A 26,541-nucleotide genomic window follows, 5' to 3' on the forward strand; every position below is an offset into this window, starting at 1 on the left:
TATATAGTTACCTGATCAATATGAAGTAATCCACAATGCATTATATTGTAGAAATGCGTTAAAAAATCTCTATTTGGAGAAACATCTTGTCTTCTTTTCATTGTATTACAAATAAGTTTATATGCATGTAATTTACCTTGTTTATATTTATCAGTCAACATGGTTGCCTAAAATTAAAAGATCAGTTTTAATATTCAAAAAGAAACACTATTTGCTAAATACTTAAGTAACCGAATATAGCAAACAATGTATTTAATCTCATTTATTTCTACGTTGGCAGAATTTCTTTAATGAACTAAAAAATCAGGAAATTATTATCATGCAAAATGAAACAATGTGGGTATAAATAACCATAAACTGTTCCACTCAGGAAAATGTAACAAACATATCCATACTTAAAATAATTAAATCTTTTGGCTTGGCACACTGACTTAATCCCAGAACTTTGGATGGCCAAGGCAAGAGGATTGCCTGAGACCAGGAGTTTGAGACCAGGCTGGGCAACACAGAAAGACTCTGTCTTTACAAAAAATAAAAATTAGCCAGGCATGGTGGCACAGCCTGTTGGAGTTCCAGCTGCTCAGAAGGCTGAGTTGGGAGAACTGCTTTAGCCCAGGAGTTCAAGGCTTCAGTGAACTGTGATTGTGCCACTGAACTCCAGACTGGGTGACAGAATGAGGCCCTGTTTTTTAAAAAACAAACGAAAAAGAATTAAAACTTTTTTTTTGGGGGGGATGGACTTTTGCTCTTGTCACACAGGCTGGAGAGCAATGGTGCCATCTTGGCTCACTGCAACCTCTATCTCCTGGGTTCAAGCGACTCTCCTGCCTCAGCCTTGAGAAGCCGGGATTACAGGCGCCCACCACCGTGCCCAGCTAAATTTTTGTATTTTTAGTTAGACATGGGGTTTTACCATGTTGGCCAGGCTGGTCTCAAACTCCTGACCTCAGGTGATGCACGCACCTCGGCCTCCCAGAGTTCTAGGATTACAGGCATGAGCCACCACATTTGGCCAAAACTTTTAATACATAGCATATTCTGTGACAGAACTCAAAGTTTATACTTCATTTAAATACAGTACAGATATATCTTTCTATATTCACTTTTGTTTTAGTAAATAAACAAAAGCAATATATCCTGAATAATTTTAGCATGCTCACTCTTTGCTATATATGGTGCCTAATGACTTCCTAAGGACACTGGTTAAAAACTAAGTGCTGCTCTAGGAGTCTATATAGTAGCCAAAATCTCTATAATATGTTTAAAATTTACTAAATGAAAAATTTAAACATATATAGTAAGCTTACCTTAAAAAGCCAAGGTGTAAGAATTCTCAGTGGAGGAATTAAAACTGGTGGAGAAGGGGAGGTCAGGTTATCAGTTGAAATGCCGAGGTTATCTCTAATCTGTAATTTTCAAATAAAAAGCAACAAACCTATGAAAACTGTTCTCTCTTCCAGTTTGCTTTACCTTAAACTGAAGTTCAAATCCGGTTTCTACTCTTAATATTTAATTATAATTAAGTGACTTCACCATGCTGTGTACCAGTGGGTACCAAGTTTATAGTCAGAGGGGATGTCATAAATATTCTCTAAGGCTTCTTCTATTTTTAAATATTTTTCTTTCCTTCGCCACTTATATCCTCTATTTCTTTTTTACCTTAGCTAGATTCTGCCACAGCTCACAAAGGTAATCAAAAACTTGAGCATGTATTTCAGGATCCATGATTGAATTTACATCTCCCAAAATGCCTAGCATTCTTCGCCACATTACAGTAGCAACATCAGCATGCCATCCAGTCAGAGTACCTCCTGCCATCACACTACAACATTCTGATGGAAATTCACTGATTTCTACAGAAAAAAAATATAGTGTCAATAATTTTTCAGTGAACTGAACATAACCCCCCCAAAAACAAGTTAAATTAACAATCTTAAATATCTACAGAAGCAAATAAAAGAAATGTCAACATACATTATTTTTTCCTGATAAGGTCAAAATCTCACTTATTATTATAAGATAATAATTAGAAATTATTACAAGATAAATCTTACGTTAACAACTAGTTATTTAATAGTGCTTCTATGTAACTACTACTCACTTTGGAGACAGAGAAATTTCTATCTATGCCAGATAGAGAAATCTATGTTTGATAAAAACATCAAATTTATAAGCACATATTCTCACTTTTATCTAACAGCTACTTCTAATTAAATATATAATTCAATATATCAACAAATTGATAGAAAATCTCAGGCTGAAGGTAGATCCTGCAGGAAGTCTTCATAAGCCTTCTCTTTGTAGCTATAGCTTCCAAAGAAATACTTTTATATATTTCATATTTAAGACCTAGCATTAAGAGTATCAGATGTCATGAAAAATAAACATTTTAACTAAAATTTAAACATAATCAAAATACCTTAATTGTATTCTGCCTACTAATACTGGCGAGATTTTAAGAAACATAGGTAACCTTAGTTCTATGTCTCATTTCTGCTACTAATTATGTGTTACACAAATTATTTAATAACCTCTCTAAGGATACATTTCCTCATCTGTAAAATAGATGGTTTTGCTAGATATCTTTATAGGTTGCCTCCAGCTTTAAAAAAAATCAATTTTTCTACTCAACATATATAATGTATATAATGGAAAAGGCTATAGAAAATAATTAAAAAGTCAGTACAGATATCCAAGCATTTAAAGAACTTTGAGAACTAAAAATTTTGTAGAATGAAAAAACCGTAAACTTATAATCAATCATGCTTGATAATATTCCAACATATTGAGAATTTATAACTTAATTATTAGCACATGTACATTCTTTATTCCAAATCTTTTTTTTCTCTTTGCATATAAAGAATAACTGACTGCATTATTAAAAAGGTACTAGTCTTTCTCCATTATAAAAAAAAATAGATTTGTGTAAAGCCACTAAAACAAACAAAACACACTGAAGTGTTAACCATTATTGTTAATGCTTCCCTACTCCAGAGCACCTTCATAATACAATGATAAATCAACTGATTTGCCTTTAACTTATCCTTCTCAAAGCTAACAAAATTTTAAATGATTAAAAAGCAAGCAACATGAGTAGTCTTTGATTAAATTTTTTTTTTTTTTTTTTGCCTTGAGACAGAGTTTTTACTCTGTCACCTAGGCTGGAGTGCAGTGGCACGACCTCGACTGCAACATCCACCTCTCAAGCTCAAGCAATTCTCCTGCGTCAGCCTCCTGAGTAGCTAGGATTACAGGCGTGCACCACCATGATTGGCTAATTTTTGTATTTTTAGTAGAGACAAGGTTTTGCCATGTTGCCAGGCTGGTCTTGAACTCCTGACCTCAAGTGATCCACCTGCCTTGCCTCCCAAAATGCTGGGATTACAGGTGTGAGGAACTGTGCTCTGGCCTGATTAAGTTCTTTATTGGATTACTGATGGTGTAGGGTAGCTAAAAAGGCCATTACTGGGACAACTGAGGACCTATGACTATAGACTAAAATAACAGCAATGTATCTATGTTAAATATCATGAATGTGGCCATTATATTGTGGTTATCCAGAAAAATACACTTATTATTGGGACATATCCACTGAAGTGTTTAGGTCTGAAGAATCTGATATTTGCAATTTCCTCTTACATGTCTCAGCAAAAATAAAAGATGCAGGGGATGTGTGTGAAGAGCAGGGTATTTTGTGTATGTATGTGCTGTGTGTAAATATAGACAAAATGGCAAAATATTAACTGGAATTTATATAAAGGATTTATATGTGTTTATTTTACTAGCCTTGAAACTCTTCTATAACTCTTAAGTTGTTTTTCAAATGTTGGGGAAAGAACTGTAAACAAACAAACAACTGCAGAGCAAAGGGAGAAAAAGAAAAGGTCAGAAATAATCCACAAACCAGATAATGAGGGCTATATAATCACAAGGTAATTGCATGTAAAGAAATGGGCCCCTTGGGCCGGGTGTGGTGGCTCACACCTGTAATCTTGGGAGGCCAAGGCAGGTCAATCACTTAAGCTCTGGAGCTTGAGACCAGACTGGGCAACATGGCGAAACTTCACGTCTACAAAAAACTTGAATAGAAATGGGCCTTTTAAAAAAAGTTCCGAAGTTATATAGCTTTAAACTTCTTCCTTTGGTCAGAGAATAAATGTGCTGCCTTGCCAATGAAAACTAGCTTTTTATTTTATTCACTGTAAATATCTCAATAACTGTCTTTAACCAAAGTTTATGGCATATTTGCAAAATGTCTGATGCTTGCTACATCATGCAAAATCTAGCAAAAATAACTTAAAAAAAACTTGCAGTTACTTAGGTTTCCCAAGTCACTTTTTAACATTAACCTAAAAATATTCATTTGGACCTCTACTTTTAAATTAAATTTAGTTGATAAATTTACTGAATCAAAAAAAAATTGTTTGATGAATTGTTTCACTGAAAGCTTGATTAACAAATGATAATGTTACTCCTTTCTCCTATGAGTTACTAGGTTCTTCAGGTATAAAACTAAGAATAATGATACCAAATTATGTATTTCCTGTTTTAAGAAATACTACCAATATCAATAAATGATAATATAATACTGGAAAATAATGCAATCACTAATTTGAGGACTGTAATCAATTATAATAAAATGAGTAAAACTCAGGTAATAAATATCTTTAAGAACAAGAAAAAAGTTATTAGAAAAGTCAAAAATATTTATAATCATATATAATCAACTGTAAGATGCCTTATTTATGATCTCCTGTCACTGATGCATTAAAAGAAAAAAGGCAAATATCTAATTTCAAAATATTGCCTAGATCATCTGGTGTCTGAAGAACAGAGTGGTGGAGCTTCTCATCAAGCTGCAGATCCTTCTGTTCTATGTGATCTATATTCAACGTGGAAGGCGAAGGTGTCTGTGACCTGGAGCCCAGAGGTGAATGGACTGGGGAAGCACTTTCTGAACCTGTAAATATAATTTCATAAAATTACCAAAAAGAGTATTCAATATCCTACCTAAGATGTAATGCTTAACATCCCAAATAAAACAAATGTTAAACACCAAAAGATAAAACCAGTTACAAGTTGGCCAGGGAGGTCAACAAAATCACAATACTGTATAAGCTTTTATATCTAGGAGTCTCACCTCACATCTACCATGGGACTATTAATAGAATAGAATGAAACCGGATGTATCAAATGACAGGAGCCATCAGTGAAAGTAAGAATATCTACTCCCATTTCTGGCCCAGTTATAGAAACTCTAGTATCCACTGTCATTCTATTTCACTTAATTCAGACTTGGGCAATTTAAGAATAGATGTACTTGCTTACTGCTGCTCTATATGAGACTACTGATGTCTAGTTTACAGTGGTCCCCAGTCTTCAATCTCTCCCACATCCCACTTCCCCCTCCCAATCCATTCTCCAAAAGGCAGCAAAAAGATCTAAAAATCTAATTAGATCCTGTCACTTCCTCATTTAAAATCCTTCAGTGGTCCCTCACAGGCCTCACCATAAGCCCAAACTTCTTGCATGGTTTTCAAGTTTCTCTGTAACTTTGCCTCTCCACAACCCATCTAGAACTTTTATGTTCTACTCATAGAAAGTAAACTAGTTGTATTTATTAGTATATCATACCTCTGGCTTTTTTCTTTGCATGCAGCCCTAATCTTCTTATCAGCCTAGTTAACTTCTATTTATTTTCCAGGTATCTGCTTCCTGGAGAATCCTACTCCTGATCGTGCCAAGTATGATTCCAGAGTCTCTGCTATATGCTCTCATTGAACTTTGCAGTTCTCTATTATACCACTTATCACATTAACTTGAAACTGTCCGTTCAATTTTAAATATTCCCCAGTAGGGTATAAACTTGATAAGAACAGAAATTCTGTTATATACTGTAGTAGTGCTAGTGCCTTGTATAGCACCTGGTACATAACAGGTACTTTTGTTAAGTTAAATAAAGTACAGCACAATTAATGCAATATAGAACAACTGGTGGTGGTTTTAATGTAGTGTTGCTAGTACCAAGCAAGTTGTTACAACATTAGGTCTTTTTATTTTAAGCTTCTTTGTAGCAAAAAAAAAAAAAATCAATAGTCTGAACTCAGTAACGTTAAACCTCTGCCCTCGTTACCTCTTTCTACACAGTAAAGCAAAAACCAATATAAATTAAATACATACAGATGCTCCTTGACTTATGATGGGGTTATACCCCAAGAAACTCATTGTAAATTGAAAATATGGTAAGTCAAAATTGCATCTAATATACCTAATCAACCGAACATCATAGTTTAGCTTAGCCTACCTTAAACATGCACAGAACACTTAAATTCGCTTACAGCTGGGCAAAATTATATGATGCAGAGCCTGTTTTGCAATAAAGTGTTGACTATCTCATGTAGCTGACTGACTACTGTGCTGAAAGTAAAACACAGAATGGTTGTGTGAGTACTTGAAGTACGGTTTCCACTGAAGGAGTATTGCTTTCACACCACTGTAAAGTTGAGAAATTATAAGTTGTTAACTATAGTAAGTCAAGGACAATCTATAGTTATATTATTTTAATTTTATAAAAGTGTGATTCCACATATCACATACGTGATTTTTAAGTAGCACAGTAAGGTAAGGTAAGTGCCTTAAAAAGTACATATAGAGAGCAGAGGAAGTAAAAGAAAAAAAAAAACTACATATGGAGATGTATCACATTATCAGGTGTTATCACAATAATGATATAATCATATGATAATCATACATCAAATGAGTAATCATATGACTCTAGGCTCAATTATGATACATAGTAGATACAAAGTTTCCTTTTCATATGGCACAAAAAACATATGTTAAAGGACAGTTACAGAAACTTAAGTATTCTATACCATAGGACAAACACATGCTGCTGAGGACATAATAAAAATTATAACTTTAATGTTTATTACAAACTTTTAAGTATACGCCAAAGAGACATCAGTCTTTGATAAAATGCTTTGAAGTATAAACCTCTTTATCTCCATGTATTATTTTGATCCATAAAAATCAAATTCATCTTTAAGAACTAAGATTTGCTTTGATTTTATTATTATTATTTTTGAGATGGAGTCTTGCTCTGTTGCCCAGGCTGGAGTACAGGGGCATGATCTTGGCTCACTGCAACCTCTGCCTCCTGAGTTCAAGCAATTCTCTTGCCTCAGCCTCCCAAGGAGCTGGGATTACAGGTGCCCACGACCATGCCCAGCTAATTTTTTGTACTTTTAGTAAAGATGGGGTTTCACTGTGTTGGCCAAACTGGTCTCAAACTCCTGACCTCAGGTGATCCACCTGCCTTGGCCTCCCAAAGTGCTGAGATTACAAGTGTGAGCAGCCACACCAGGCCAAGAACTAAGATTTTAAATACTTTTATATTAGCTATCAGAGAATGACTACTACCTTTAATATTATTTTTAAAAATCTATATTAGCTCAGTTACAGGCTTTTTCCTCTTAAACAGTTTTTTTAAGGCAATAAAACTATTTCTATAATGATATTCATGACCTAAAAGAGGCTAATTTTCATTCTTGTCTCCTATACTAGATTTCTTTCACAGTTCCTGAAAACTTTTATATTATAGGAAAATAGAAAATCTCAGGACTACTAACAACCCTTACATAAAGCACTACTGCGTTAGTAGTATGACAATGTATGCAAACTTCACCCTTAGAAAATACTGTACTGAATCATTTATATAGTGCATATACAGAGTTTTATCTTTGCGGAATTTTGTGTCTTTTAAACAGAAACAAATACAACTGCTTTAGTTTCTTAAACAACACCTCTGCATTATTACTAATGGTACTGATTAAGATTAGAACACCTAATGAAACTTCCCAATAAAACCTAGAAATAGTCACTACATAGGGTAAGTATAGGTTATGTAAATATTTAAAAATCTTAGAAGTTAAATTATCCAAAAGACATAAAGGCAAAAGACCTAAAACAAGTTCTCCATATATATACTTTTATTTTTAGAACTTTTCTTTGGAACTTTATTTTTGATAACTACAGAGAATTAAGAAATAAAAAATGTCTTTTTCATTTATATATGGAAATCTTTTGAAAACACAATAGTCAGAATAATAGCTTAAAGTTTTGATAATATTAAAATTTGTGTTATAGTAGAACATAAGAGCCTACATTTATTTTTTTTAAACACACTCACTTTTAAGTATACAGTTATATGAATGTGGCAATTGTACATGATCTTGTAGCCTACATCACAATCAAAATATAAAACAGTTCCATTACCATAAAAAGTTTTCTTATGCCCATCTGTAGTGATCCCCTCAACTGACACCTATCCTCCCCAAGAAGGCAGTGATTTACTTTGTCACTACAGTTTCATCTTTTTAAGAATATTATACACATAGAATATAAAGTATGATTATGAAGTCTTTGGTATTTGGCTTCTTTCATTTAGCCCATTTTCAAGATTCACCTATTTTTGCATATATTAATATTTAATTCTCTTTTTATTACTGAGTATTATTTCAGTGAATATTCAATGAATGAATATACTACAATTTACTCATCAGTTGATGGACATTTGGTTTCTTTTCAATTTTTAGCTATCATGAATAAAGCTGCCATGAACTTTTGCATACAGCTGTCCAAGGAAAATACACATGTAAAAATGGTCACATAATAAATGCATGTTTAACTTGAAAAGTTACTGCCATATTTTTCCAGAGTGACTTGATCCTTTTACATTCTCACTAGCACTGTATGAGATTCTAGTAGCTCCATACTCATTTCAACACTTTGGATTGTCAGTGTTTTTAACTTTAACAATTTCAGTATGTGTAGTAGGATCTCATTCTGAGTAATTTAAATCCTCTAATGATGGAACTGCAGCTCTAACCCAATTGGTTATCATCCTCCGCTAGGGCCCCATTCTGCAATGGGGCAGGCTAAAGGTCTTGTCATCTGGAAAAAAAAGGAGGCAGGATATGAAAACAGAGAATGGGTTCCTGACTTTTAGAATTCTTCTGGCTCAATTTTCTCTGTCTGGGTTGGCTGAGGCAATGTACTTGACTAGTTTAGAGATGCAGAAATCACTGTTCCCAGTCTTTAAAGTTCTAGCCAACTACAAGATGCAAAATCACCTCATGGATAATTAAGCTGGAGTGGATAACCCCTCATCAAGGGGCAAACTGTACTGGAACCAGAGTGAGGTTGGATTATAGACTGGAATCCCCAAGAACTATGGACTACTAGCTGCGTAGGCTCATTCTAACCACTTCACTAACACTGCCAATAATGTGACTCTCAATATACCAATATTCTGTGTTTAGATAGTAGTTTGTGCTTTTTGGAAACTTTTTACATGTGGTCAAACCCAACCATGATGTGACAATTGGGATCTTAAATCCAATCACGTTAAATGCAGAAACAGGCCTTTAATTAAGCAATATGCTTTATATTTTCTATAATAAATACATTGCTAAAGAAATCAACAATCTAGGCTAACTGAATGACAAAGATAGAGTGCAGTACTTTTAACTTTTTTAGTTATTTAGTTTAAAAATCACTCCAAATGTCTCATGTCTTCCACAAATATATACATCTATTATGTTCCCATTAAAATTCTTTTTCAATCTTGCAGAAAATGTTCTAGTGAATATATATACAAAATTGTGTGTAAAACACTAAGTTCACAGAGTCCTCTGAAGCTTAACCCAGCAGACCTCAGGTCAAGAAACTAACAATGTATTTTCTCCCCTTCATTGTTAAATAAAGATGAATGAAAAAAACATATTAAGTTGTAGTAAGTAATACTTAAAATCTCTCAAAATTTTAATCAGATTCTTTGGAGGTTTAAAAAATACATTTAAGAAACACATTTCCTTAAATAACTTTACCAGTAATCGTTGCAACTTCAGCAGAGAAAGCTTGTTGATTAAGACTGCTTGTTTCAGAATCTATATGAAGGGTAGTGAGACTAGCCACTTCCTGCTCTTCAGCACTCTGATGATGGCCAGAACCTGAATCCACATCAGCAGAGGACATAACCCCAGTGTCAGCTCCAAAGCCAAAATCTACAGGAAGAAGAAATGTTTATTATATGAGTCCCAATTACAAAGTAAAAATATTTACAAGAGAGCTAAATCAGCAAAATGATCAAACATTAACATTCCCCATACATCCATTCTGTTTACATACTTCTCAGGCAAGTGTAAATAATCTTAACATTCTGAAGATTATAGATCGGAATAGTGTACGAGCCATGAAGGGAGGAAATGTAATTCTCCAATGCTCTTCACAAACTTAGTTTCCAAAGTTTTAACTTTTTTTTTTAATTTGGTGTTGTTTACTTAGACTGCCAAGTGCAATACTAAGTGGTTAACAATATAGCACCATAGCACTGAACATAATCCAAATATTTGCTTCTCAAATATGAGTGGGTTAAACAGTGGCAACTCATAACTATGACTAACTTTTTAGTATCAGGGCCATACTAAATTATTTTCCTTTAGACAGTTTTGATCTTAAAAATATAATTTCTTTTAAGAAGGACCATATTTTTTCTTTTTTAAACGCTCTTAATTTGAGCAAAATAGTAAAGTACCTTCAACTTGAGGTGATTTCCTAAAATTTCCTCTGAAATTTCACTGAAAATTGAAATAAAAATAAGTGGGGCCAGAAATGATGGCTTATACCTGTAATCCCAGCTAATCGAAAGGCTGAGGCATGGGGACTCCTTCAGGTCAGGAGTTCAAGACTAGCCCAGATTACACAGAGACCCTATCTCTAAATTTTTCTTTTGTTCCGAATGTGGAAGCCACTGCCTAAGTAACATTGGAGAAGAAGGTGATGGCTATATAATCTGTAAGTCAGTCTTGAACAGAAGACAATCAACATAACACATAATATTCAAACAGAAAAAGATACTTGCTGTCAAATTTTCTGCCATCATATTGGAAAGCGCTGAAAGAATCCGAATGACTATCTGAGCTGATAAGATCACTGCTCCCTGCACTGGCAGGAGAAGTCCATTCTGAGGGCACACCTGGGTCATCAATAGGGCGCATCTGGTTCTGCTTGTTTAGAATATCAGGGAGGTCTTTGGGAATTTCGAGGCTGCCTGGACTACTTCCCCTTCTTGTCATAGTCTAAAAAGTCAAGAAATATTTTACCATTAAAAAAGAAGTTTTTATTCTCTTTAAGCATCTGAAACCTTTAATTTCCAAACTATCACAATAAATACTGAGATTTAGAGGCTGAAGTAGAAGTGGAGAAAACACTCACCAAACAATCTATGTAACTGAATGGAGCTAGAGCCTGACCTCTTGCTGGTCTGACTAATGACCCAAATAACATATGATGCTGGGTCTGTGACTCTTAAGCCACGGTAGAATCCATGCAGTGAATATAAATTAAAACAGTAGAGAGTATTTAAGTGGAAAAAGAGCAGCAAATAAAAGACAGTGGGAGAGTGAAAAGAATGACAGCAAAGATGTTGTTCTATGATTTTTATCCACTCAAGGAAAAAAAAGTGGTTATATAATATAGTTATAGGGAAGTCAAACCCAAATGAAATACGAAATTTTAAAAAAGCAATTCCAGGTCTGGTGTGGTGGCTCATTCCAGTAATCCCAGCACTTTGGGAGGCAGAGGTGGGCAGATCACCTGAGGTCATGAGTTCGAAAGCAGCCTGGCCAACATGGAGAAACCCTATCTCTACTAAAAATAGAAAAATTAGCTAGGCATGGTGACATATGCCTATAATCCCAGCTACTCAGGAGGCCGAGGCAGGAGAATTGCTGGAACCCAGGAGGTGGACCCTGCAGTGACCTGAAATTGTACCACTGCACTCCAGCCTGGGCGATAAAGCAAGACTCCATCTCAAGAAAACATCAATTCCACATCTATTTATCCTTCCCTAACAATTAAGCATTACTAGTGATAAAAGAGCTTCTGTTTTCATGTTGCCATAATCCTAACATTCAAGATAATGGTAACTTTTAAGTCTTCCAAAGTTATTTAAAAATGATTTAGCAATATTTGTGCTAGCAAAACTATGGGAGCTGGTTCACAAACTGATCCTGAGACAAAAATAAAAATTATATATGTTTTTTACTTTTAATTATATATATATATATATATATATATATATATATATATAAAACTATGGGAGATGGGACAGAAGACCTCCATTGCTATCTTTCCCACTGAGAGCTGGCAGCTGGCACCAGGGTAACCTATGAGGAAAGATGAAAAAAGGGGAGACTATAAAGGTATTGGCTTCTATCTGTGTATTTGTGTATAGGTATTTGTCTGATATTTCACCTTGGTGAAAACCCTGAGGCTTCGTGCTTTATGTCTTTAGATTTAAAAATATATATAAAAATGTAATTCAAAATTCTTAATTCATAAAAGGGTTATATTTTCAGGAAAGGCTATTTTGAATAAACATTCCCATATATAAATTGACATATATGTATATAGATACATATCTGTTAGTTTCTCTACCCTACTCTGTGAAATTAAATATATAAAATAAAACTTACCGAGGCATTGCCACTTCGAAGTCGTTCTGCTATAAACTCATCCATCAGATCAGGAACATTAGCACTGCTGCTGCCAATATCAGTATTAAGAGGAGGCAGTTTTTGGCTCATGTCCTCTTTATTGACTAAAAATAAATAAATAACTATATATAGTGAGGAAAAACTTAAGTGCATTTTCTAACTCTGAAACAAACAAAACCCAGAACAAAGTACCTACGCCAATTATTTGCCAAACATGCATTTATGAATAATTTCCCTTCTTTTAGATTTAATTTTAAGAATTAGTAAACTGATATTTACTTTATTTAACTAAGCAGATGTTAGTCAATCTTCAGTATAACTTTAAACAGCAAGAAAGCTTATAGATAAGCACTAGCTGAAGTTAGGTTAATATCGCCTATAAAGAAACTGGTATATTTATCTTTTTTCTGACTCAATGTTTCTATTTAGAGCCTTAACAATTTACAATTCCATTTCTCCCCCAAACAATATTTTTAGGGAATATATCATTTGAATCTATGCAAAATTCAATATTTATAAACTTGTATTTATAAATACTCAAATGCATACAAATGCATTTGTTTGAGTATTTATATATCATTGAATCTATACAAAACTCAGTATTTATAAACTTGTATTTATAAATACTCAAATGCATACAAATGCATTTCAGTATTTCATACAAATTCTATGATTTTTATACATTGCTGTTTCTATCCACTATAAAATCTAATTTTAGTGCTTTAAGAAAGAAAGTTGACTTTTGGAAAGGTTTTCTTACCAAAAAAAATCCAAAATAGTTATCTTGATTTTTTTATGACTACCTTTTTTTTTTTTTTGACCGTTTACATTAACAAGAAAGTTTTAGACTTGAGAAACTTACAGAAAATGTTATCTATGTCACTACTATGCTACTGAGAAGTTGATTTCTCTGCAATGAAAAGAAAATCAGCACTGTTTATGTTCCTAATAAACTACAAAGTATTTCAGATTAAGAAAATATACTGGTCAGAAGCTCATTGTGAAATACCATTATCTTTATATTACTGGCCAGGCTTTGCTAAGCTGTCAAATACTGCCCTCAGGTGGCATTAATGGCTCAATGCAAGATGCATTATACAGCGTTGTTAATCATGCTAACAAAACCATGTTAAAACAAATAAAACCAAAACCAACCTTACTGCTGAAAGTTAATAGTCTATATACATAAAGTTATTTTAACTTTGACTCAAGATAAACAGTTACCATAATCTTGGATTTCTTTATCTGTCCATAGAGGTTCCATATTTAAATCATGATTGACTATTGTGAAACCTTTATGCACATTTAAAATCTCAGAAAAAAATAAAGCAATGAAAGTGTTTCAAGGTTATAACTTGCATTCTATATAAATGAATGCAAAACTAAAAAGCCTACAGCATGTTTGAAAATGGCTTAAATGAAAAGTGATTAAATTTACTTTGAGATTTAAGAAATAACTTCCTCATCATTGATAGTTAACTATAACATTGGTGCTGGCTGTAGGACATTGATTTCTATTATGTTAGCTGTCAAGTAATTTTCTATCAAGAAAAAATACAAAATGAAAGAAATCAGCAGTAAAAATAAATGAATTCAATTAGATATATCTTGTGCCCTTTTAAACTACAGTGGGGTGGGGAAGAAAGCATAATAACTCCTTGGTAAACTTTATTTCCACACTCATGGTATACACTCAGAAAAATATTTGATTTAGGTAGTCTTTGAAGGTCATCGAAATTTTCCTGTATATCCTCTTTCCTATATTGTTGTTCAGCAGCAAAGAGGTTTAACTAAATGCCTTATAAGGGAAATTAGTAATTTAAATAAACATTCTATGCTGGGAAAAATACAGCTGGGAATAGGCGCATGCATAACCAAACAGAGAGAAAGCAGTGACCATCCCAAAGCTTTTTGATTGCTTGTAGCTTGCTTCAGTTGCATCAAGCCAAACTGGTGCTGTCTTTCTCCTTTTGCGCTCTGCACACTGTTAGTGCTCACCTGCAGCTTTCCTTCCAAAATAGCCCATTACATGACTGTACAGATCCCTCAGTGGAGCCTCTGGTGGCATTCTGTTCTGCCTCTGTGGGGAAACATTTGCCTTCGGCTTCGAAAGAGCATGTACAACAGTTTTATAAACGCCACCCAGGGAGCCCTGCTGTAGTCCTGCCTCATGACTTGATGACCTAAGAGTACTACGACTACCTAATTGATTACTTGCAATTCCTTCTTTTTGTAATATGGTGGTGGGAATCTCTGTGGATTCCTTCACTGTTTTACTACTTACTGATGCAGTACTAAGTGTATCTAGAGGTCTGTACACACCAGGTTTTACTAGCTCTGCTGCACTATTTGAGCTGGTATGGGTGTTGCTGGTGCTGCTATTGCTGCTACTACTACTAAAGCCACCAAGCTTCCGCAGTCTCATCTTCCATGGAGGCTCTTTGTTTTCCAGAGGATTATAAAACTGAACGGACTCAGTGGATGGTCTAAAAGTAACATGAACACTATTTCGTTTTTTGGTAGCAATTTTCATGATTTTAGCTCTATGAGTTACTGTTTCAGACAAACTCCTTTTAGTTGGAGAAAGTTTGCTAGTATTTGTAATGTGAGGCATTCTGCGGTTAACAGGTGCTTTTAGTGCTGCTTTCTTGGCACGCATAACATGTGGGACAGTGATTTTTTCATTAATTTGCACACTCTTAAGCTTTTCAACTAGTGTTACATCAACACAAGCATCTAATTCTGTGGCTGTTTGTCTACACAGATGTTTCCTTTTTTCTTTATCACAAGGGCTATCTGAACTAGGCTCTGATGGCTGTTTATCACTGCTTAGTTGCTTAGATTTTTCAGAAGTTTGTGTTCTAATAAAACTGTCTGACTGGATAGGTGCAATATTACTCATGAAGACAGCTGAGTCTGGTTCTTTCTGAAACTGTAAGTTTTCAGGAGTCCCAACAAAAGAGGTGATATTTTCTGATTTAATTTCCTGATCTGTGCATTCTACTTTATCTAAGGATAACCTTTCACCCCTATTTACTGCAATAGTCACTTCCTGAGAGGCTGGGCCTTTACCTATCTCATTTTTACTATTATTTTCCCGGTTTTCCTTAAAATATTCTTTCAAGGTGGAAAAAAGATCATCATCTCCTTCAAGGTCAATGTACTGGATTTGTTCAAAAGCTGAATCTGCAAGTCCTACTGGACCTATTAAATGACAAAGATGGTCATATATGCTATCACCAACTTCCAGAGAAGACTCTCTACTATGAGTATCAGTGATGTGGCTTTCAGTGGATCTAGTTATTGAAGAAGCCTCTGTGGAACTCTGCAAGCTTGGTGCATGACGGGATGAACTGTCAATGACAGGAACTGCACCTTTGGCTCGTTCAACAGTGAATGGTTCCAAGATGTCAGAAGTGCTGCTACTTCGAGGCAATGGCTGCTCCTCATTCAAAGCACCAAAAACTTCATTTCCAGTTTCTTCACTTTGTGAAAAATGTCTGACTCTAGTAGAGCGGGGAAGTATTTGAGCATCATCAATATCTGTAAAAGAAAAAAAGTTATGTAGAGTAGAACTGCATAAATATAAAAAGTAATTATTATTAATTTTAACAAAACCCTATAGCATATCCTTTAAAATGAAAAAAAACTGAGTTTTTTGTAAGCTCAATGAAAAAAAAATCAAAATACAAATCTGTTTTTTAAAAAAATGATGGGAACAAGCCAATATAGCATGTAGTGTCAATGAATTAGAAAACTACCAAAACACATTTTAAAATGTTAACATGCATAGAAACAGACAGTGAGGTGATGAAACATTTGGAAGTGCAGATAGAGCTGTGCCAATAAATCAAGCAACTCAAATGCTATTCAATTTTTCCTACTTATTTAAGTTCCAAGCAGAAAAATTAGACTTCAACACAGAAAGCCCACCCAAGTATCCCACTGTACACTCCTACAGGGTCTAGTAAATTCTCCAGCTTCCTTCCCAAAAAGACAAGAGGAATATTTTCTTCAAATTTTGTTTCTCTGTCTGATTAGATATGAGAAATGAAACTCTCCACCCTTTTCCTAAAGTTCTCTTTGTCAGGAAACTATCTTTCTCCCAAGGTGTTTTACTTTATTATAGTATTAAAATCTTATTCACTGACATCAAATAAAGTCAATATGTTGTTGTTTTTTTTTTTAATCAATTGTATTCTTTTGTTTTTGGCAAAAACACTACTTAAATCTGCTAGGAAGAAATTTTACCTGCCTGTTACCAACCTTTTCCATTAAACAGCCATCAAGCTCTAAAAACTGTATCTCTGGCTTCTTACATATTGTTTCAAGAATTATAGATGGACATTCAGAGATTATCTAACTCTCTCACAGATGAGAAAACTGAAGCCCAGAGAGGTTAAGTTACTTTATCAAATTTACAATAAAAAATGTTTGAGAAATAGGCTTAGTGTTACATATCACTGCATTATTTTCACTTCCTTCAGTGTTAAGTTGATGGTAAATCCTCAAAAATATTTATGAGATTGAAAATCACAGGATGAAACAACCATTTAACTATTCAGACATATACAAATTCTCAACAGGAATTTTGGAAGCAAAATATAATGTCTATGAATCCATCATAGTCTGTAAGTTCCCTAGAAATAACAAAAAAAAATTGTTTTCAGAAGTCAGCAAAATATAATGAAGAAAGGACAGAGTCAAAAAGTAAGCTGTTGCTACTTATTAGGCTTCTTGCACAAAAGTTATATGTAACAGAACTATAAGTGAATAATCAAAATAAGAAAATTTAGATCCAGAAGCAAAGCAATGACTTGTCCAAGATTAGAAAGTAATTTGCTGATTCTTACTCTAGACTTTGAGACCAGTTTCCTCATTTATCAAATGGTTTTTTTACATCTGCCATAAGAGATCATAAGAACTTCTGCCTCAATGACAGAGATTATTTTCAACATGCAGTCTAAATTTCTTTCCATACAATATTCTAAAGAACTCAGCCAAGGATAAAGACTGTATAACTGTTCTACAACAATTCTTACAAATTTTTTGGCTGGGATTTTATTTTACCAAAGGTCAAAATTAAGATTTCAAAACATTAAAAACTAATGTTATGACACTAGCAAATACGAAAACGTCAGAAGAAGTACAATATTACTTTTAGTTTTTAATTTCTTTTATTGATATTTCCATTCTAAAGAAGCCAGGAGAAATAATTAAGATGTTCTATGTTTAGGAATTCCTTCACAAACTCAGCCCTCACACCCTGTATATTAGAAAACTTAGCCATTATTTGAGCCTATTTTTTTTTTCTAAAACTTTGTTACCATACATGACTATCTAAAACTTTTGAGCAAGCTTAAGAGGGAAAGAGCTTTTTTAAAAAAAGTGTAACCAGATTTTTTTCTACGAATACTGTAGTATTGAAGAATTTAAATTTAAATGATATTTTCAAAGTCTTAAGCTTTAAATATAGTTATTTCATGGTACATAACAATACTAATTACAACTAAAATCAAAGAAGAAAATAACACTGAAAGGAAACAAACTATCTGCTAAATTCAAATCAAGAGGGTTGTATTATGCCAATACAAATGGCACTCGAATTAATCATAATTGACTCTAACAAGCCTTATATTAGCTGAGCAAATATATTACAGCTGAACTTTATTGAAAAAAAGACTAAATAATAACTAAACCATAGATAGTATTTTCCATATGTCAGGTGTGGTAACTATCTGACATATCATTCATTCAATCCTCACAACCCCGTGAAGTAGGTGCTTACGCCTATTTTATAGATGAAAAAACTGTTTAAGTGACTTACCCAAATTTACACAGCTACAAAGTGAGGAGCTGTGGTGTAAAGTAAGGCAGAAATTAGTCTTTACTCTTAATCTCTTGAATAATATGTTATATATGTTTTGTACTCATAAAATAATTTATTAATTTTTAAATAAAACTTGATAAAAATTGTGTTACTGAGAAATCATAAAGCTAGCCATTAATAACATCTCAATATAAACAAAAAAGAATTTTAAAAAAACCACAGAGCAGCTTAGTTATTTATCTCTATAAAGATAAGTATGTTAGAAATCAAAACCTAACTAAAAAAATGTTAGTAAATTATACAGACGGGAACAATGAAAAAACTTTGTATTGAATTGCTAAAAATAATGCTGGCATCAGGTTTAAATAAAAATACACCTCAAAACAATTTAATTATAGTGCTTATATTTTAACTTGAAAAATAAAAGCTTTTAAATAAAATTTTATATATTTTTTCTTTTTCTTAAGAGAAACCACTCAGACTGTGTCTTCTTACTCTCCAGGAGGAAGAGAAGAATGATCACCCAAGGCAAATGGCAGTTGCAGGAGAGCAACACCAAAGGCCGGTTTCACACTAAGCAGAGAACACTGCACCTTCTCTTCCCGGTTTCCAGTGCCCACAAGTTCAGAGAAACGCCTATAGTAACACACCTTAGAAATTATCCTTCAATGTATAGTCTTTTAAGTTAAATGTTACTCTAAAGCATTAGAAAGCATTTTATTGAGTGAAACAATAAAAATGTTTTCAAGAGATTTACAAAAACTGCTTTTGAACACTGAGAAAATGCTTCCTGTATAACCTATAAAGTTACAGAAATGTCAAGTTTTACCTCTGGGTTTTCTTAATACTGTTTACCATTAAAGTATGTCAATTATTTCTACATTAAAAAACTGATTTTTCTCCTGGAAATATTTTGTTCAAAAATCTCCTTTGTTAGTTTGTAAGGAAAGTTATACATTGAAGTATACGATCAGCTTATAAAATGTTAAGAAAAAAAGCACTCCTTTCCACTAGATTTAAGTTTCTTGAGGATTTTTGTTTTGTTCATCACAATTATTTCTATTGCTTGAAAGAGGACCTGTCACAGAGTATGGGCTTAATAAATACTAGAAGAAAAGCATGCCTTAAAAAAAAAAAAGTAGCTGCTAATTGGTAAAAAGCAACGTAGTTACAAAAATAACCCCTGTTCAGTTAGAATACTAACCTATCACTAGAAGATTTTAATAATTTCTGAAATGATTCATAGAATCAAGTGCCAAAATCCCCTTTACTAAAGTTAAGTTACTTTCGTGGTCAAGCATGAGTGTTAGCTATCAGTAACATTTTTATGGTTCCTGAATTTATAATGTCATTTAAACTACTTTACACAGAAACTGATGCCATTTTGAAACTCAGTTTTTTTCTATTAATTACTTAAGTTTTTGTCTACTTGGGCAACAATGACAATGTACTTCAAAGTAAGAACTATAGAGCATCTATGTTTAAAATACTAACAGAGGCTATTTAAAATTCTAGGTCTTTTTAAGATTACATATTCAATTTGTAGGTAATTCAAAGCAGCATTTACGTAATTGTAATCATATAAAGACTTAAAAGCAACAAATCAAGCTCAATATTTTTCATGGTAAACCACTAAAATTTAGCCCACTAGACTATTTTCTCTTTTATTCTAAAATTGCTTTCCTGACTTTTAAATTCCAAACATAAACTACCAATATCTTTTTTATGTTAAGAAAAGCACGGGCCAGGCGTGGTGCCTAACGCACTACTGGGAGGCCATGGCGGGTGGATCATGAGGTCAAGAGATCAAGACCATCCTGGCCAACATGGTAAAACCCCATTTCTACTAAAAATACAAATTAGATGGGCACACGCCTGTAGTCCCAGCTGCTCAGGAGGCTGAGGCAGGAGAATCGCTTGAACCCGGGAGGCAGAGGTTGCAGTAAGCTGAGTTAGTGCTACTGTACTCCAGTCTGGGCAACAAGAGCAAGACTCAGTGTCAAAAAACAAACAAGAATCTACAAGTTATTAACTTGGGGCGGCCGGGTGGGGAAGGGTAGAAAAAAAAAAAAGTGTTTTGCTTATGAGTATACTATATAATGCCATGCTTAAGTTAGCCTCACATTTTTCCTGAGATGTTCTTTTTAAAAAGTTAATGTAGGCCGGGCACGGTGGCTCAAGCCTGTAACCCCAGCACTTTGGGAGGCCGAGGAGGGTGGATCACGAGGTCAAGAGATCGAGACCATCCTGGTCAACATGGTGAAACCCCGTCTCTACTAAAAATACAAAAAATTAGCTGGGCATGGTGGCGCGTGCCTGTAATCCCAGCTACTAGGGAGGCTGAGGCGGGAAAATTGCCTGAACCCAGGAGGTGGAGGTTGCGGTGAGCCGAGATCACGCCATTGCACTCCAGCCTGGATAACAAGAGCGAAACTCCGTCTCAAAAAAAAAAAAAGTTAATGTAGGCCGGGGGCAGTGGGTCACACTAGTAATCCCAGCACTTTGGGAGGCTGAGATAGGCAGATCACCTGAGGTCAGGAGCTCAAGACCAGCCTGGACAACATGGTGAAACCCCACCTCTACCAAAAATTAAAAAAAATTAGATGGGTGTGGTGACAGGCTTCCGTTGTCTCAGCTACTTGGGAGGCTGAGGCACAAGAATTGCTTGAACCCAGGAGCCAGAGGCTTGCAGTGAGCCTAGATTGCACCACTGCACTCCAGCCTGGGCGACAGAATAAAACTGTCTCAAAAAAATTAATGTAAATTATTCCAGGAAAAAAAAAGATTTAATTTGCCAGGAGGTTGAGGTGGGAGGATCTTTGGAGCCCAGGAGTTCCAGGCTGCAGTAAGCTAGGATGGCACCATAGCAATCAAGCCTGGGCATCAGAGTAAGGCCCTAACTCTTAAAAAAAAAATCTAATTGGAATTATGCTACAATCAGCAGATTACAAGTAGAAAATCTGTAAAATATTAATATCCTATTGTACACTGATGATAGGAAAAAATTCTTGATTGTACAAAGAAGGGCCTACTTCATGAGATGGAAAATTCTCCTTATCGGGCAGAATTTAGGAATAGGATAGGCCTGTGAGACATACTATTTTCTTTTTCCTTGATACTCAGAAAACAGAAGTATAAAGAGTTCAATTCAAATAATAAAGCATTGTTAATAAAAAGAGATCAGTCCCCAAACAGTAGTAGTCTACATACTACAGCCTAAGACTAGAGTCTAATAGCAATAAAAATGACAAATCAGTTTTGGGAACTAGTTGGAAGAAACTGGGTCTGTAAGCTTAATTTCAGGATGAGAAACTCACAGTACTTGATTAGAAAATAATAAATAAAAAACATTTGTGGAAGTATACACAAAACTTCCTACCAGGTTTATATATGTTTATATCCCTTCTTTCACTAAAGTGTTTTACTCTTGGCAGTAAAAGTAATTTGCTTAAGAATGATGATTCAGATTTCTGGCTTCTCTCTTATCCATTTATTAGGAAAACAATGACTGTCAGACTGGGCTACTAAATATGTACAATCTGGTGCAGTAATTACCAAATAATTATGAAGGCCAATGAGAGGGAGGCCAAGGAGTGTGCTTGCCCAGACACTAGAATAAGTTAGACGTTTGTGCAAGCCAACATATTGTTTCAAACTTGATACATATTTTCCAAACTGTTACAGATGAATCTGTTGTTGAGAAATAGTGTCACTGACAAAATGCCAATGACCTCAAACTGGTCCCCAGAGCTTAAGAAAAACTTGTCACAGGCTGGGTGTGGTGGCTCACTACTGTAATCCCAGCATTTATGGAGGCCAAGGTGGGGAGGTTCACTTTAGCCAAAGAGTTTGAGACCAGCCTGGGCAACTTAATGTTCAGAATTTCCCTGGGCAACAACCCTGACTCTACAAAAAAATTAAAAAATTAGCCAGGTGTGGTGGTACATGCGTACGATCCCAGCTACATGGGAGGCTGAGGCAGGGAAGACAAGGCTGAGGGGAGTCATGTTTGTGCCATTGCACTTCAGCCTAGGCAAAAGAGCAAATTTTAAAAAATGTATATAAAAGCTCTATCATATAGCATCATACTTACAACAATGTAGGTAGAATGGACAGTTAGAACAAGAACACTGGAGGAGAAAAAACGGCTGAGAACAAATAGGGTACTTAGAAAATTGATAGTCCTTTCTCATAAATTTTAGTATATTTTTTTAAAAAATGATTTAAAAGGCTTTTCCTTTACACCCCCAATTATCCAAATGTATCAGATAAATATTTTTCTGACAAATTCTACCATAAGCTAGAAGTAGACTGTCTATGATTAGTTTCATTGAGGTTTTTTTGGTGAAGTAGTTGAAGAAACCTCAACTCCTGATTTCAGAGATACATTCAGGAAATATTTTGAGTTTAAGCTTGTTCACATGAGGGAGAGATACGAAAGTAAGAAAAATCATTTACTTTTTCCCCTCACATAGTTCACTTTCTTATTAATTCCCTGTACATTAAACTATTTTGCAGTAAAATTTACTCAAACCTTGGAAGAAACACTAGCAATTAAAGAATGATTGGTTGAAGATCCAAGATTCTGTTGATTTTTGGTTTGTAATTTAGCAGTATTTTTACAAATCTCTATTCTTATAAGTCCTACATTTTCTCTTACCTCTTTTTCTCTCCTCTGCTCTGCACCTAACACCTGAAGAAGCAAAATCCAAGCCTTTTATTTGCCTCCAAGAATTCCAGAGGCAAAAAAACCAATCCAGTAATTTAGATTTCTACAATGTAAGCTGGTATAAGATTAATCCTGTTCAATTTTCATATTTGTTCTCTCTGGAACACTAAAGCCACAGGATATCAGTATGTGCACTTGGAAAGGTGCTCTATGCTTAAACACATTTGAGACATACTCGATTACAAACAGTTTTGGTTTTTCTATAGGTTTTCTAAGGACCTTTAATATGTTGATTTGCACTATGAATCTTTAATCTTTTCCTCTATACACCTATTTGCATCTCTAGGAAAGTATTCTAAATCTACATATCAGCTTGGAAAATCCTAACTTCATTCACAAGTCAGTTCTCAGGAAAGGCAGGACTTTGCTGCTGTTTTAAAGTGATAGGTTCCTTTCCTCTTTCAAATTCTAAGAGAAAAAAAAAATCTTAAATTCAAAATAACTGTAATTATGCTTCTATATTTTAAATGTACACAAGCATAAAAAACTGGGAGCAAAAGCATTTGAAGATGCCAATAAATATTCACTAGTTTTGGAGGATTATATGAATTTTTTCATGTGCTTTTCCATATAATCCATGTTTTCTAAAATGAACGTTTTTATTTTGATAATCAGACATAAAGTTTGTTTTGTTTTAGTCACTGATGTCTCAACACCTTCTAAATCTTTAAATTTATCATAGAAGGTATATTGCCCCAGATGGGGAAAAGGAACACAACAAACAAAATTGCCATTTAGAAAATTCCTTTCAAACAGTGTCCATAAATGTTTAAATCATAAAGTCATAAAAAAGCAAACTTTCTGAATTTTGTATTTGTAGCAAAGCAAGAATTCTGAAATAAAAACTTCTCATTCTGGCTATGGCACCACTCTAGAATATTCTGAAAGGAACAACCTTATCTTTGTTTTAGCTTTTCAAAAATGTTTTAGCACTTAACATGAATATTTGACAAATATTAAGTTGTAGATGAGAAATTTAATAAATTCCTTCAGATTTGGGGAAAACATAAATCTTTCTTCTAGTTTTTTTTAAGACAGTAGTGGAATGCCTAATCCAATTAAACTTTTAAGTATTAGTGGCCAAGAGAATTCAAATTCCGTACTTAACATAAATTAATAGAATAAAATAATAATGGAAGTGGCCAAAACTCATTTTAATTTTTCTAAACATGTCAAAATGGTTTGCAATAATGCTCTAAGTATCTTTTATAAAATCTAGGAGCAAAAAATGTATCCAAGAGAAGTTTACAACAAATTCAGAATTTCTTTTAGTGGTATCTAATTCAATTTTAAGAACAGAAACATTGTTTGCCAACTTAAGTAACTAGATTATAATATGATGTAAGCAACCAAAATCTGTGCTACTTACATAAGGAGGTACAGTGCTTAAATGGAGCACTAAAGAGAAAAAAATATCCGAATTCTTTATTTGTAGCTAAACATTACATGTAACAAAACTGTGTGCCATTTTTTCTACCACCTATTAAAATTTATATTATTCCATCTATATATTTTTAAATCGTACAATTTTTTGCACTGGTAGCTTAAAATATTCAGGTTGCCTAATTTTACTGGTATAAAATACATCCATTCATTCACCAATACTTACTAGATATTCAGGTTTGGATTGATGGCAAATTTTCTATTATTGTCATCAATTAAACTGAAAAATCAACTCCAATTTCATTATAAACCACTTTTAATTAATTATATTATGGTTCCAAAGTTAACAAAACAAGGTTTCTTTGAGCTAGCACAATCTGCACACTGTATGATTTTATTTGTGCCAAAAAAAATTTTTTTTAATAAAACTTATCTATGGTGATGAACAGCAAAAAGTCTATTGTGTGGAGGGAGGAGTGCATGGTGACTCACTGGAAAAGATCACTGGGAAACTTTTTGAGGTAGTGGAAACATTGTATGCTTTGTGATGATGGCTAATAGGGATGTGTACAACTCTTAAAACTCATTCAATTGAGTCTATGGATCTATGCATTTTATTACATGTTAGTTAAAGCTTAATAAAACAGAACTGGAATGCTAAGCAGTTTTTGAAGTACCTTGGAAGTTAGGGTTTCACAGAATGGTTTAAAAATAAGTGAGTCCTTAGAATTCTATATATGATTACACGTAATATAAATACAAAGATTCCAAAGCAACTTTTAGATTATATACTTTTCCCAAATATTGATTGCCCTTACTCAGTTTTATTACTATAGATGATGCAGAAAAAATTATTCAAGATTTACCACACTGTTAGTCAAACAATGGGAAATTAAAAGTCAATGCTCTGATTATCTTCCAAAGTCATCTTTTATAAGGCATCTATGATATAAATATACACTACTACTTCTTTTAGCCACCTGAGAGGAAAAAAAAAATCAAACATGAGCAGAAAATAATAATAATAATCGGCCATTTACAACCAAAATTACTGGACATTGGCACAGCACTAAACTTAGCACTTCCAGAATGAACTGCAAGGATAGCATTAGAGTTCAAATAACTCAAAATGTTGATTTCTCAATCACTTTCCCAGTTTCCCACACCTCCCACAAAGAAATTAACTTTAAAGAGTTTATTTGATTAAGCAAAACTTGAAAGCAGAGGATTAAAAAGTGAAAAAGGGGGTGCAGAAATTAGCAGAGGTGGCACTACCTGAAAGCTCATCAGAAAGGGGAGTGAGAACAATATCAGGCAAGAAGGGTTTGGAAGTATGGATCAGAACAGGAGCACTTTTAGCACTGCGTATATAGGCCGATGGCAGAGCACATTCACCAATGGATCGGCTTCTCATGGCTTTAAAAAAGGAAAAGAAAGAAGTGGGGAAGGAAAAAAGAAGAGTGACTATAATGAAAGGCTCGTGTCACAGAAAAAGCAGCAACAGAGAAAACTAAAAGATACAAAGGAAGGAAATTATAAATTAAAACATTTCAGCACGGCAAATACTGGCAAGCTGTAAGAAAAGAAATAAGAGAACACACAGGACATTTTGAATATAATTTTTTTATATAAAGCAGGAAAATGCTCATTATTATTAGCAGTTACAATGGAATAGCATTAAAAAACAGCAGACACTTTAATTAACCTTATGTTCTCAAAACCAAGGGTTGAGACATTCATTGAATGGAAACATTGAAAATAACTCAATATTAATAGTTCAAAGAAACTTTTGGAACAATATCTGGGCATTTCTGTAGGCAATCCTGAGCCATTTTTCTTAATGAGGCTGAATTATAAGAACAAATCATTCCTACTATCATACTTTTTACCAAATAAAGTTTTCTGAATCACTCACAAGTCTTTCTTAGAAATTTTTAGGTAATTCTTAATCAAAAGGATGTGTTTGATAGGAGAATGCTAATCAAATCAGTATCTTTTATAATAAAATGAGTATAATTAAAATTTTTACATAGAAACAT

At 33.9% G+C, this 26,541-nt stretch overlaps 1 protein-coding gene and 1 non-coding gene across 23 annotated transcripts in view; both read right to left on the minus strand.

Moving 5' to 3' along the window:
• Positions 1 to 26,541, minus strand: part of RALGAPA1 (Ral GTPase activating protein catalytic subunit alpha 1) — a 289,470-nt gene that overhangs the window by 144,011 nt on the left and 118,918 nt on the right. For 11 of the 22 annotated variants that reach the window (XR_013521148.1, XR_013521149.1, XR_008474383.2 and 8 more), the window contains 9 exons: positions 25,778 to 25,918; positions 14,559 to 16,103; positions 12,540 to 12,664; positions 10,925 to 11,141; positions 9,891 to 10,067; positions 4,808 to 4,960; positions 1,660 to 1,853; positions 1,308 to 1,406; positions 12 to 167 (listed from right to left, as the gene is read on the minus strand). Coding sequence is in view for 13 of the 22 variants with exons in the window: in XM_078334783.1 (XP_078190909.1) it covers positions 12 to 167; positions 1,308 to 1,406; positions 1,660 to 1,853; positions 4,808 to 4,960; positions 9,891 to 10,067; positions 10,925 to 11,141; positions 12,540 to 12,664; positions 14,559 to 16,103; positions 25,778 to 25,918 (2,807 nt within the window). In the remaining 9 variants the exon portion in view is untranslated. The remainder of the gene's footprint in view (positions 1 to 11; positions 168 to 1,307; positions 1,407 to 1,659; positions 1,854 to 4,807; positions 4,961 to 9,890; positions 10,068 to 10,924; positions 11,142 to 12,539; positions 12,665 to 14,558; positions 16,104 to 25,777; positions 25,919 to 26,541) is intronic. The other 11 variants (XR_013521150.1, XR_013521153.1, XR_013521151.1 and 8 more) reach the window with 3 other exon arrangements.
• Positions 18,862 to 19,070, minus strand: LOC118145184 (small nucleolar RNA U3). The gene has a single exon (XR_004730323.2). It is a non-coding gene; the product is annotated as a small nucleolar RNA U3 (small nucleolar RNA).

The sequence above is a fragment of the Callithrix jacchus genome, chromosome 8, assembly GCF_049354715.1.
Source record: "Callithrix jacchus isolate 240 chromosome 8, calJac240_pri, whole genome shotgun sequence".
NCBI lineage: Eukaryota > Metazoa > Chordata > Mammalia > Primates > Cebidae > Callithrix > Callithrix jacchus.